This window comes from Nyctibius grandis, chromosome 4 (assembly GCF_013368605.1).
Source record: "Nyctibius grandis isolate bNycGra1 chromosome 4, bNycGra1.pri, whole genome shotgun sequence".
Taxonomy (NCBI): Eukaryota; Metazoa; Chordata; class Aves; order Nyctibiiformes; family Nyctibiidae; genus Nyctibius; species Nyctibius grandis.
In genome coordinates, this window is record NC_090661.1 from 53402365 (window position 1) to 53417130 (window position 14766).

At 39.4% G+C, this 14766-nt stretch overlaps 1 protein-coding gene across 2 annotated transcripts in view; it reads left to right on the plus strand.

The window, feature by feature from the left end:
- The first annotated feature begins 2087 nt into the window (after positions 1-2087).
- Positions 2088-14766, plus strand: part of SPATA7 (spermatogenesis associated 7) — a 47826-nt gene continuing 35147 nt past the window's right edge. The window contains exons 1-3 of one of the 2 annotated variants that reach the window (XM_068399320.1): positions 2088-2162; positions 13456-13536; positions 14205-14297. In XM_068399320.1, the coding sequence (XP_068255421.1) occupies positions 2123-2162; positions 13456-13536; positions 14205-14297 (214 nt within the window). In that variant the 5' untranslated portion in view covers positions 2088-2122. Of the gene's footprint in view, positions 2163-10605; positions 10693-13455; positions 13537-14204; positions 14298-14766 lie in introns of those variants that run through there. The other variant, XM_068399321.1, reaches the window with a different exon arrangement.

The following is a 14766-nucleotide window of genomic DNA, read 5'->3' on the forward strand; positions in this document are numbered from 1 at the left end:
AGAAATCCATCATTTGGGTTGGACTGAACAGCCTACTTACTGCACATTGCGTACCACACACTGAGAATTTGGGAACCTGAAATTCCGAATTCAGATAGTGAAACAAAAGAAGCATTTAAAAAGTATAAAAATATTACTATGAGCAGCTCATTTGAAAAAAAAAAAAGAAAGGAAAACAGAGAAGAGTGTTTTCTGTAGCATGATCTCTGCAGCCAACAGAGAGTATTACAGCTAACGGTTAGGATACCATGTAGAGGTAAGAATCTCATGCACTTATCTTCTCTCTAGTATCTTCAGGTATTTGAAATGGAAAGTTTTAAGACTATCTCTACCTCTACAACCTACAGATTTAACTATTTGGATTATATCAAAGTCTAAATCAGAGACCCTGAAACACAAGAACTATGGTAACTAATTTCCTGAAGCCCTTTCCCCAAATCTCTAATTTCACACACAATAAAAATCTGTGTTAGAGAAAAAGAAAAAAAAAAACCCGCTGGGTTTTTGTTGTAGGTTTTGCATGGAGGAGTGCGGAGAACAGATACTCTCCATGACATTGCCCTCACATGCAAGAGACATAAGAGAAAATAACAAAATGCTATCCAATTACTTTGTTTTGACAAAAAGGTATTTGTGGCATCACAGTTGACGGTAGTTGAAATGCCACAGGAATAGACACTTCATAAAAAAAGCAGTCAGAAAGACATAGGCCTGAGGACCGATGGGTTTCCAAGGCACATATTCCCTCTCCTGACCTCTCCCAGACAAATTTAGCACCAGCTACATTTATAGATGACTTTACAGAAAGCAATTAGACTGCCAAGATGATCTCAACGTCTTGAAGCACAAGAACTAAGGCCATATCCAAAGAGTACTTCATATAGCTAATGGAAGTATCTAAAATTATAAGGGAAGTCACATGCTGACCACCAACAACTAGGGGTTTGCAAGACATTTCAGCTAACATTCAATAGTCGACTACTGAAGATTTTTCCTAAGTATTTGGTAGAGTCTACACAAAGTTCTGGGGTAGATAAAATACAGGTTTCATCCAGCATGAATGTTTGTGTGACTTACTGGTAGCTTTGTATAAGGCAGAAATAAGGAAGAAAAATTGTTTTAAAATACCATCCCCTTGATTTTGCTATGATTTTGAACTACATTCAAACTATTTTTCCTAGCATGTAAAGAAGGGTAGCAAATCACACAAAAAACTGTATGTAGCCTATAATTAATAATAATTTCTAGACAGTGAAGGAGAATGTCCCTCCAGCTGGGATGACACGTAGCCTTTTTTGAGGTGTCTGGCTATGGAGGTGACCGCAGTAACCCTGGCTGAACAGTGAGAAAAATCTTCACACAAAATGTACACACAAAGGGTTTTCTTGCAAAAATTCTCGAGATTTCACATCAAGGAAAATACCAGCCTGCCTGACAAAAACTAAATACGAGCCTATCACTTCTGCAAAAAGTTAAAATCCAACACATCAGCATGAACACATTCATCAGTGATGGGATCAAATGCTGCTTTTCAAAAGTTTACTTTTGTGGCTCATTTCTAAGGTGTTGTTTATTTTGAAAGATACTGAAAATTAATTTCTCTAGTGTAATGCACTGGGAATGCTTTAGGCTCTCGATTTGTCATTCGCTCCTCTGAAATATGAGCAATTTGCCTTAAATCACTCCCTGGCAACCATTATTCTTCGACTTCCTGTCAAGTTACAAGAAAAAGGCGTAAGTAATTAGGGCACCTTTCACCGACGGGACAAAACTGTCCTTTGGGTGCAATGCACGGCTTGGAGAGGCATTTGGGGATGAGCCCGAGGAGCGAGGGCGCATCCGCAGCGCCCTGGGACTCCTCCACGCTGCCAACGCGGGCCTGGGGCTGCGAGAGGGGGCTCCCCTCACGGCGGGGCCCGGCGGCCGCGGGCGGCAGGCCGCCCCGCCCGCCGCCGCCCGGCACCGCCCTCCTGTGGCCATGGCAACGCCGGAGGCGGCCGAGCCAGGCCGCGGCTGGCGAGGCCCAGCGCCCCGCCCCGCCCGCCCGCAGCGACGGCTGAGCCACCGTCGCTGCTGAGCCGAAACGCCGGCCTGCGCCGCCCCTCCGGGCTCGGTCGGGAGCATGGGGCTGAGGATGGAGAGCGGCAGAAGGCGGAGCCAAGGTGCGGGGGGCTTGATGGCGGCTCTGCGGCCGCGAGGGGGGCGCGGGAGGCGGCAGGGCGGGAGCTGCATGCCGGCGGGGCGCGCTGCCGCCCGGCCTCTCCCCTCCCTGCCGGGCGCGGGGTGCCGGGCGCGGCCCTTCTCCCCGTCTCCCGCCCGGGGCTGGGGGCGGGCGGTGCTTCCCCTTCCCGGCCGGCGTGTGGCGGCAGGCATGGCGGGGGCCGGGCAGGGAGCCGGGCGGGGAGCCTGCCCCGGGGCTGCGGTCACCCCCTCGAGGCGCTGTGGCTCTGAGGGGGCTCGGGGCTTGCCCCTGTCACACTCGGCTGCCCTTGCCTGTGCCACACTGTTTGTCATGCGTGGGGAGCTGGCCCGGGGCCGGGAAGGGGGAGGTTATAATCCTCCTGGAAACGTGTCCTTAAATTGTCCAGCTTACAGCCATCGTCACGAGTGTGCATAAGTATTTTAACGGCATTTAGTGCTGCTGTGGTGAGTGTTTCAGGCTGCCAGGAGCAGCCGCTTCGTTTTCAGGGCCTAAATTTCTGTGCTCTTTGGAGTCAACACTTTTCTTCTCCAAAGCTGGTATTCATGGATTATAGTGGATTTTACCCTGTGTGTAGAACATCACTTACATGGAATTTGGATGTACATCCAAGTTTTTTGGTTTGGTGGGATTTTAATGCGACTGTAGTTGAAAAATAAAAGACTCAAAAGCTTTGAAACTCTTATAAAGTGATTCCTTACCCAGATTTAACCAGCTGTGGGCTGCTGTTATTCTCTATTCCTGTGAATAATCTTAGGGGCATTTGTCATTCATGACTTTCATGTTTGCATGAGCCAACTTTGGAAAATACCTAAAATATTTTTAGATCTGAACTGGATGACATGCATAATATAAAACAATGGTAGGAATTGTTCAGTGCTGCGCTGTAATGTCAAAATCATACATAAGGTCAGATCCTCTGAGATAACGTTCTGCTTTCATGTTGCGTGTCAGTGTCGGTTCCAGTCTTTGGAGATAGTGACGGATGTCACTCCAGAAGATGTCTGATATCAAAGTAGAGTTTGAACATGAATTCTAATACTACATGGGAATATGAAATTCAGAGCAAAAACTAGTATCTTGTGCATCCAATTTTTATGCTCTCTTATGTAGTGTGAACGCAATTTTATTACAAATTTATCCTTTTTCTGACTGTTCTTATTTTTTATTCTCAATATATTTTTATAGACTATCAGAAAGCATGCTGATTGTCTGTTGACCATAAAATGAGAATAAATAGCATGCAAGATCTAAATTTCATTCAGGTTGCAGCAGGCTCTGCGTGAATGACTCCTGTTTTTAAAAAAATGTTCAAAAGTAGGAAAGAATGAACGTGTGTCTGTTTACATGGGAAGCTATTGCTTGTCTACATGGGAGGTTATCACAGAGTCAGTAGTATGTGAATGGACAGCCCAGTATCTAGTTTCACAGACACACAGGAAGAATCCTAACGGACAACAGGGATTAGCAAAGGCTGAGATGCTAATTCCTTAGGGTGAGCTAACCTAGAAATCTGTGTGCCTGAGCAAACTTGGCAGAGCAGCCATTGAATTGCTTGCAGACCGGTTACGAAAGAGGCAGAACACATCATATTTGTGGTTTCTCTATAAGACAGTTATATCCACACACTGTCTATCTAGAATGTTAATACAGAAGAGGTGGGATACCCCGTTTTATGTCCTGGTGTACTCCGTTCAGAGTTTCTTGTTCAGACCTGGCATTGTCATTGTAAAGAAAGAACCAAAATTTTATACTTGTTTTGTTCTGTTTTTTCTAGAGAGAATACTGAGGAAAAAGAAAATTATTTTTTTTTTAATATATTGGACTATATAGGATTTGCTTGTATGTCTTTTCAGGGTTCAAAAGGCTGAGGTTTTTTTCCCCATAAAAATATTGAAGAATTAATCCCTTATGTTTTTGCCTAATTCCAGGTATAAATCTCCAAGTTATTTACTGTAGTAATTTCAGGAGTCAGTTAGTACAGTCACAGATTTATAGTATAATCTCAAATAATATGAATACTGTAATTCTAAACCAGCTTTGTTGTTCAAATCCAGTCTTCTGCATTGGGCTGTGTAATTCCCACAGGCAGTGATTGGCACATATCTGAACAGTAATGAAATCATATGCTTATTGTTAATCAATGACACGTATTTGTGTCACGTTACAGTGATGGAGAAGTCGCCATCATTGCTGCATGGAGGCTTCTGTTAGGTTTAGACAGTTTGCACAGGCTTCAAAGATTCTAAAATAAAATTAAAATGCTTTGCATATTTACAGAGAACATCATCCTATTTAGATGTTTCCTGCATTGCAGGAAATCCTTGCACTAATCTGACTGGAGCTGGAAGGGTGTTAACACACCTCTGTGACTTGTGAGCTTCTTTCTTTTTCCTCTGTATTCCTTCATTTGGCACTTGAACAAACGGGTTTTTAAACTCAAGCATTAGTTTGATAATACCAGTTCGATTTTTCAGAAGCTGAAGTTGCCTTTGACCAGCAGGGAAGTCGAGAATCTATTCGTATCTTCAAGGAAGGAAGGGTGTTTAGAAGTTATATTTGAAACATAATCATACATTTTAACTGAAATTGGGAAATATTAATCACCATCCTTAACTTTTCACCAAATTAAAACCTTGGCTCAGGAAATCACTTAAACCTGTCCTTAATTTGACCATTAGTCAAATAGTCTATTAAGTGAGTTTTAGTCACTTAATGTGACCAATCCCATCTCAGTTCAGCAAATTTAAATTTGTAATAGGACTTAAGTACCTGAGTGGTCCCATTTCATTGAAGATTTCTTGCATGCTTCAAGTGAAATATGTGCTAAAGTGAACACAATTCAAATCATTAACCCTACTAGCTATTTTCCAGTGATCTCAAGTTAGTAACCTTTTAAGCCAGAAGTTTCTAAACTGTGATGTGAGTATTGATAGTTGTACACGTAACACTTAAAAGTAGCATAAGGTCACTGCTGGAACACCGTCTCTCACACACCCTTCTAGAAAATCGAAAACTGGTGGTGCCGCTGCTAACTCTAGAGGTGAGGCCCAGGCAAATGATGATGGGACTGACTTATGTTCATTTGCTTCTGCCAGCAATTAGTATCACAAACTGTGCTGCTGGCACACACAGCCATTGTTTGTTTCTGCTTTTAGGGTATGAATAGAGCAATAACCTGCATCCAAAAGTTCCCTTACTGGCCATGTGAAGCCTGTACGTAGGAAAATTTTAACAAACATTTTTCAAGAATTATTTCATCAAATATAACTCAATTAGCATGTTTTAAGGCTACTGTACACTACTATTTCATTAGATTCCTTAAATTTATCAGAGGAGGGTTTGACTCTTGAAACTGAGATACAATTTTGGTTGCATGGTTTTAATTTATGCAGAATACTATTAGATTATTAGTTATAAAGGACTGAGGGGCCTAACTCTTTAAGCATTAGGAGTAGGTGTAAAGAAGAGCTTTTGTGTAATCCAGCATAGCAGGTATATAAATAGCACCCATCTAATTAATGGCTTAGAAGATTATGTATGGTGCATATGTCAGGGAGTGATACATTGTATCACTTTCATCATATTTTGCCTCTGACACAAATGATCCTGTGCAAAATTCAGATGGAACATTTGGGACTTTATTTCAAAATCGAGGTGTTGTAGCTTCTTGGGGCTTTATTCATCAAGGTTTGCTTCAGAAAATTTAGAAAATAATGACTGTATTTTTTCCTCTGGTGGATTCTGCCATTTCTTAACAAATCTTAAAAGTGATTCTGTTAAAGCCGGCTTCACATCTAAGACTTTATATTTGCAGAATTGATACGAGTTTTGTTATCACTGAAACCAAAAATGGGTCAAAGAGGCTTCTGTTTCACTTGCATGAACAGGAGAAAAATACAGGTGTGATTATGAAGTGCTCAGTTTTGCCCCACTGTAACTTTCAAATAAAATGGAACACTATATGCATTCAGTAACCAGTTAAATCTAAAGCCGTGGGTGAAGGTCTCTTGTGATTGCATAGGTGCTGCAGAAAAGCAGCGGAGACTTGCCATGTTATAACCTGTTCTCCTAAAGAAGGAGTCTGTGGGTTGGTCACTGCTCTCTGCTGGCCTTTTCCTCTTTCCAGTTCTGCATCTATTAGCCAGCTTCACCCACTTGTGAGTAAGAAGTAGGAGTCTTAGTGGTACAAATGTCAGTGGCTGGGTAGGAGAAAACCCGATAAATTAACGTACATTTTTTAGAGAAAGTCATTCTGTTCCGTGTTCATTCCCAGATATGCAACTAGAGGATAAGGACTAAGGATTAGTCAGGGATAAGCAACCAGAGAAGCTTAAACTAGATGACCAATTATAACACCTATAGTGGCTCATCAGCCACAGCTGAGCAAGAAGGGGATGTTAGAGTGAGGGGGAGAATGACTGCAGGTGAGGAAAAGGCAGTAAATTGTGGAAATTGAAAGGAGTTTAGAGGATATGGCAGGAAGATGTAAGCCGCATCGATAGGAAAGCAGGCCTCTATTAGTAGTACTACTAATAGAGCATCCTATTATTCTTTTTTCAAAGTATATCATCAAGTTAATATAAAAGAAAAATAATTAAAAATGTAAAAATTATTTTCTTATTTAAATAAAGTTTAAATCCAATGTGGATTTTCATAATCAGGTTAATCTCTTAATGTACTTTGAGATAGTAGTGTTTACTCTGTATTTCTGTGTTGTATTCATATGCACAATAATTTTTGTAGCATAAAGAGTTAATGGATACTTTGATTCAGAAATTCTCATAGTACCAAAAAGAGAGGAACCTATATTTCAGGTCCTAATGTCATTCGTTTAAATATGACTTTTCAGATATGTTAGATTAGATGCTTGAAGGGGTTTCCATCACTACTGCTGAGTCATTTAGGATTTCATGGACATTATTGAAACCACTTCTGTTCCTTCCTCAGCATGTGTAAAGCATTAGTGCTGTAGTGTCCTGTTAGTGTGGACAGAGTTAGAAGAATGAATTCATATCAGGAAGCCAACTGAAAAGTCACTAACCTAGTCAGTAGAACAAGGGTGGTAGTGGTAGAGCATCCTTGCCTTGTATTAAATTCACGGTATAAACCCTTTTCTGCATGTAGTTGCCTGAATTACCCACTTGGACAAAGATGTCTCACTAACTATTTTTGGTTTAGAGCATTGAGGTATTGGGGAAGAAGAGAAGAAAAGGAGCTGGTGGTGGAAGAGGCAACAACAGCAAACCTTTATAAATTAGTGTAGTGGCTAGAGTGTTTGCAAAGCATTTGTCAACTTGGGTTGAGTGTCCTTATCAGCCTCAGGTAGATCGAATCCTCACATCTCATGGAAATAATGCAATTCTAGTCCATTAGAGATAGAGGTGCTGCCTACATTTCCAGCTGAGAGGTGGCCACTGTGCAGCCAGGAATGCAAGAGTCCTGGAGCCAACAAAAAAACAGTGCACAAAAGGTGCATATTTCTCTGCGACAGCTGAGGAGACCTGAAGTCTAACTCCACCTGGGGCTGTGTGTTGTTTGAACCTAAGCTAAGGTCTAGGAGCTGCTCTTTGGAAAATACAGTGTTAGTACATCTCTACGCAATTAAGTGGAGGTTTTGTGGCTTGTAGTGCTGGATTTAGATGCCTATCCAATATCCCACCTAAGGTCTCTGTATTTTTTATGGATTATCTTTTAAGTAACAAGTCTTGGTGGCTAAGGGCAGCCTGATTGATTTTTTTCAGTATTTTTTATTTGCTATGTCTGAAGTAGTTTTGTTGTAAAAATAGTAAGTCTAATACTTGTGTTTAAGATCCTTCCTACGAGAACATTGTGATGGAAGACTGGGCTTCTTTCCAGTACATGTTCACGTTCCAAACCTGAAATGGCTTTGTAGAAAAATAATTTCCATCAATTCTGCATATCCACTAACAACTAGGAAACAAAGTAACAAATAGAAACCACCATTTTCCATAATTTTTACACTGTAAAATTAGAAATAAAGATAGGATACATTTTAAATGAAAATGAAAAGATAATTTAAACAAAATATCTTAAAAATCTCTTCAGAATAATATAATTATTACTTACTGTAGATACCAGCTGTAAAGAATTATAGAGAAATTTTAATTTTTTCTCCTCTTTCTTATGTAGTGTCACACACTTGCAGGGGAAGCTTACAAAAAGCAAAGGGAGGCACTAATAAGGAAGTAAAAGATCGAATTAATTTTTAGAAATACTTGTTTGCTCTCTGTACTTTAGGAGAACACCCGGTGTGAGAATTGGTTTTTATATTCAGTGTGGACAATCCATACTGTTTAGATCACAGTTACAGGTATAGTATATCAAAGATAGGAGTCCATTATACGTCTCAGTTTCTGAGGTTTAAATCTCAGAAAATAATTTATTAAACAAAATGAAATTGTCTTGAAGAGTTTCCAGTCCAGTTCAGGAAATAGATTTACATAGTCCTTCAATTTGTGACTGAAAGTTTTTATTGTAAGAAGTAGAAAGTGTGCATTTTAGTCAGGAAACCTGCCATAGTACTGCAAGTACTGCAAGATCAGTTCTGCTAAGTCCAGTTCAGACAAGTGCTCCTATTCCCAAATAATTTATTATTTAAGAAGCATCAAAATCAGTAGAAAATTTTTCACTGAAAAAATTCTTGCTCACAGTTTTGGAAAAAAAGAGGCAAAGTAGCCAAAACGCATACTACTTTCACTCTGCTCACAGTCCTAAACCAATACAGCTTCCATCACTCCTGTAGCTATCCAGGTGCTCAAATTACTGTGCTTTGTAGTTACTGTCTTTTTATCAGGTTTATATTTGGTTACTAAGTGATTTGATGAAAATCCCACCTTCTCCTTTAAAATTCTCTTCACATATCTAAGCCTTCAATTTAGGTTCAGTTTCTGCTACTGTGCAAATAACTTTGAAAACACAGACTGAATCTAAACAAATACCTGTTCAAGTCAGTAAACAACCTGAAATTATAGTTGCGAAACATTTGAACATTAGCAATTTCTACCTCACTTCAGTCGTTCTGTAGAAACAGTTAAAGACATCACATATCCTCCACATACCAAATCCTCCAGTTTGTCCTCTGACATTAGCAACGTACATCTTCATTGTAAATATTTGACACTATAATAAGCGGTTTTGAGTTTCAGACTGAAGATACAGAGAGGGTATTATAAGTCGAATTCAGTGTAGAAAAGATACATTTGATGGAACATCTACGTAAAACAGCCTGGGATCCTAAGAAAACAAAGGTTTACTTGTTACTGTTCTTTGCCTCTTCTGTTTTCAATAGTGCTAAGCATTATTTCAGCCGACTTAGTGTCTTTGACCCTTTTTCTGTGATAAATTTTTGACATGTTTTGTGAAAACAGGTGGTTCACAGAGGGCGAGCCTCAAATGCCTTCATTGATGAGCAGGTTACAAAGATGTCTTAGTCCCTTTATTTGGCACGAGAGTCGGAGCGTGTAGGAGCAAGCACCATGGGATACCATGGGAGGACCATAGGAAGCCTTCATCACCAGTTCTGCTGTTTATGGAAATATTTTTAAGTTAAAGATGGTTCTGTTCTTTAATTGAATCTATAAGTAAATGTACAGTTTGCCAGGATAGAGCCCCCAGAATCCAACTAGATATTAAAAAAAAAAAAAAAAAAAGCTGTTCAGCATAAACTTTTGCTCGGCAAGGAAATATTCTAAACAGCAAGAAAATGTCATTTGTTAATAGCATGAAAGGTTTCAACAGGTCCAGAAACTAGTGGGGCTGCAACCCTGGCGTTTCAAAGTTATCCTAAAATCAGAGCAGTCAGGAGCACTTTTATTCCAGGTCCTCCGCTTCCTGGAAAATGGGTCAATATTGTAATGGCATAGGTACTTCCTAGGGGGGTTCAGAGATAGCTGTGAAAGCACCGAGCGGTGGTGTTACCCTGCAGTTAGCAAGAGCTGGGTTGCAAATCCAGCTGGTTGGATTAGGGACTTGAAACTTGTCCCCTGTGGCACAGAAGTTACGGCACGCAGGAGGAACTGAGGTTTGGGAACATAGCGCCGGGGACACGAGCGCCTGCGCAACGACCGTGACTTCTTGACAAATGGTGTTGTGTTTCCATTGCCTTTGGGACTTCTGCAAATAGGGTGGTTTCTGCATGGATTACAAGTGATTTCTGTGCTCTCCATGTGTCCATAATCAAAATTAAAAAAGGGACTGAAATATTTAACTTTTCCCTCCTGGCCCTTTCTGACAGTTTTTCTTGCCTATGAAATAATCAGGCTGGGTGGGCGGCGGGGGGGGAAACTGACTTTTTTTTTTCCCTCTCCCCGCCTGATACAGATTAATTGTAAAGCACGAGACCAGGAGAGCGCCGTTGTTTCGCTGGCGCTGGTCCGGGTGCCATCTGCCGGGGGTGCACAGCAAGTGAACGTTTCACAACCGTCTGGTTTTCCTGTCCTGCTGAACAGATGCGCCTCCAGCTGAAGACAGTAAAAGCAACAAGTTTCTGAGCGTCTCTGATCATCTCTAACTCAGGGCAAAGGCATTTAGGTTACCTGAAGAGAATCAACTGTAGTTGTAACGTCTCTGCATTTTTGAGATGCCCATGCTTACCTCTCTGTGATTCTGTCACATAAAAATGAGTTAGAGGTGGTCTTAAAAGCGTTTATCTAACAATGTGTGTCTTCTGGAATTATAACTTAACTCTGAAATACAGAAAATACTGGAATATTTAGGTTATTTTGAACAACTGTGAATGAAACCGTTCTGATTCTCAGGTTCTGCTATATTCTAGATTTCTGGTGTATACATTGCTTTTTTATCATTAGGACAAACTTTTATCTACTAAAATATTATAATCTAACACTCGAGTCCTCTTGAAGAGTTGCATTCTTCAAACACATGAGCTTTGTAACTTAAGGAAATCATGAGTTTCAGGGTGGGTATCCAGCTAGACGCTGAATACTACTCATACCTAATAGTGTATGGAAGAGAAATATAATATCTTAAGAAAGAAGGCCATTATTGACAAAGGTTTGCAACCATTGCAGAGACAGTCATTCTAAATTAAAAAGTTCTTGCTGTATTTTTGGAAATTTAATATTCTAAAAATAATTTAGCGTTGTTTGTCCCTATGTATGTTTAAATCACAAATAGAGATTAGGAAGAATTGTACCACAAGGGGAATTTAAAATGAACCATTTGAAATTGATACAGATTGAGCAGGAATGTTGTCCTTTGGCTGTAAAGAAAACAGTATAAAGATAAAACAATTGCAGGATGGGGTTGAAAAAATCTACAGTAGCGTTTTCTTTTTTTTTTTCTTGTCTCTTTCCTACTACTGGTCTGGCAACTTCATAGCAAAGAGTAGTGGGAGCACTATTATTGCAGACCCTGCCTCTAATACTGTAAAGCTGCAGAATCCTGTATTGTATAAAGGCTGGCTTTTTTAAGTGTGAAATCCTCATACTAATTCGAAGTTGTCTTGATATTTGTTGGGCTTCATAAGAGTGAAGATTGAGTTTATTGATCCAGATTTAGTGTAATTTCATGACAGAGTCCCAAGAAAGTACTCTGCAAATTTCCACATATGCTAATTATTTTCATTTTATTTATTTTCTCAAGACACATTTTGTTGCTTCCCCAACTAATCCTAGTCACTTGAAATTTATAAGGCCTTTTTATAAGGCCGTTGCGGAAATGATATTAAAACATTATTAAAGGAACTATTTGTTTTGCTGCAATCTTTACTAATTAGTAGTCAGACACTGTGTTAACCATCTTGTGCAGCATGCTGTTGCACTTAAAGTAGAGCTACGGAATGTAATAGTTACATACATAGTTGCAATAGTACTCTTAACAGTCATTGTATGACAGTGGGAAATAGAAAATAAAACCCCTGGAAAGCCAGGTACTGGGCATGGAGGAGGTAGGAAGCCATGAGAGGTAGAATTAAGGGGCTTTTAACATGTGTGGCATGGCTTTCAGCGTGGCTTCTTGCACCCCCCCGGTCAGTTTGTGATTATGTCAGCCTTTGTCGACCCAGCTGAAGGACACTGAGAAGAGATTCCCACTCATCTTGGGTAGGTCCAGCACACTGCCTTATCCCATGAAGGCTGGAAAGCTGGAGGTGGCCAGTAAGTGTAGAGTGGTAGAGTTACTGCCCCAGAGCTGTAGTGCCTCCCATTGCTAGGAAACGCTTACGTGGCAATTGCAGGCTCTTGAGTTGACAGATGAGAAGTAGGACGGGAATGAGAAGACCATATGGACCTTGATAGTAATAATAAATTTGTAGAAATTGGCTGCACAGTTTTGTAAGTGATGTTAAGTAAGCGTGGTGTATTTACTCTGTTAGAGAAATCGCGTTTGTTTTGCTTTACATTTTAAGCAGGGTCTTGGAAACCTTAAAGGAATGCTTTGTATACACTAGTATTTGTAGTAATAGGATATCTCCTGCTAAAATTTGCTCAAAAAATGGTTCAGATTCGTAATTAATCCAGGTGCAGATTTTTAAATCGTAGGTTACGTAACAGACAGTGGTTGTGAGCCTGACAGTACAGCATTTATTTTCAAGGAGGAGATGTAGAGCTTTTAGTTCACATTCCTTCATTTTACAGAACAACCGGTTATTTAAGTTTTGTCAGCATCCACACTTGTCTATAGAGTTCCCAGTCTTATCGAACTGCCAGAAGATTGAATGGCAAACCAAATTCCTCTTACATTAATAATAGATTTTTGAAGTAATGTGTTTTCACTGATAGGATGATTTTCACACAAGCATAATTCCTTCAGTCTATTAAACTTGCATTTTAGTGTAATACTACAATCATTGTCTACGTACAGAATGTTTTTCACACTAGTTATTTGATATAATGATAAAATTCGATCAATAAAAGTGTAAAACAAATGGGAGGTTAGCGTAGGTACAAAACTGTGGCCGTATCTCTGTGCAGTTTAATGACCAATGTAAGATTCAGACTGAAGTGATCTAATGGTTTCTTCCGCTGTTTAGCTCCGTGAACCAGTGAAAGCACTACCATTGTTTCTTGGTGTTTATAAAGTTACTTAACTACACTGTTGTATTTCAGTAATAGTATAACGTTTAAATGCGATTTTTTTTCTCTATGAAAAAGATCCACTGCAGTCATTTGTGAGCTCTTTGGGGAAAGATTTTCTGCTTTATCTTGTCTGTCAAAATACGTGTTTTCTTTTTTACTAACATCTGTTTTGTTTTGTTTGACACTTTGTTAAAGTGAGTGAATACCCAGCTGTTGGCATTCCCAGATGTGGTCCAGAAAGTCCATTTAAAGGACAGTTGAGTACTAAGAGTAATGGTAAGTAACATATGTGCTTTCATCTGAAGGTTGACATAGTTCTTTTTATGTGAATTCATTGATTTTATGATTAAAATGTTTTTATAATTAAAACCTTTGCATTGAGCTCAATTGGTGAAGTTTAATAGTACTTACATTTAGTATGCGTTACTGAAAATGCTTTTGAGGAATGAGTTTTGCCTTAACTGTACTGCTAGCTAGAAACAGTTAACAAGATACCCAAATATATCTGTATGTCACATCTGTATTAGCTGGAATAGAGATATGGTTACTGCTTTAAAGAACGCTTGAGGTTAAACGTACTCCTTTACAGTCAGTAGTTTACATGGGCTAGTATATGTTTCTGTGCCATACTGCCACCTCAGACACTTTTTTCAAAAGAACATAGAAGTCAGAAACGGGAAGTTTCCATGCTGATGTTTTCATAGTCCAACTTCAGCCACTTCTGTAGCTATTTGTGGAGTTAATGGCTCAGTGGGGAAAAAAAAACAAAGGAGACCGGATGATTTCATGTGATAGTAGCTGCTAAAGAAAAATGACTGCCATTGGGCAAAGAAGCTAAACACACTAATTTAAAGTTTGTGACTTTGAATTTCAGTTAATAACTTTAAAATTTTAGTATTCTTGTGCCTGCCTTTATAATGTTTAAATATATTTTAATCTTACAGCTTTCTGCATTGACTCCTCCCAAAGTCTAACTAGCCAGTACCTGATCAGAGATCACATGGTGTTTCATTATAACAAAATCCTTTCAGCCAAAGGTAAAAATGTGCATATATGAATGAACTTTCTACTCCCAGATGTAGCTCATTCTTTCAGAATAGGTTTATATCAAGAGGGAATGAATTGGATTATAGGAAGAGTAGTTTTCTTCCTGTTTCATACTCAGGACTGATGTCAGCAAGGAGATATGGCTACTACTTAATAATAGTTTTGTATTATTGGAATGGGAAGTTTTGTATGAAAACATTTTCCTTAAATGCTAGCAAAGATACTACTTTAATTTTAGGGTACTTTGTGCTGTATTCTGTTCATTTTGCTTTTGGTGAAATAATGAATTATGAAATTATATATCATGCACAGAGCTAAGAAAAAGTCTGTAGATAGTTGTTAATGTTGTTTACAGCTCACAGCGTATTTTCATTCTTCATGGCATAAACTTGTCTTGGGGATCTCAGTCCTAGAAATATTAATGCTAGGGCTTGGCAGGATGTCCTGAGTATTATTTGA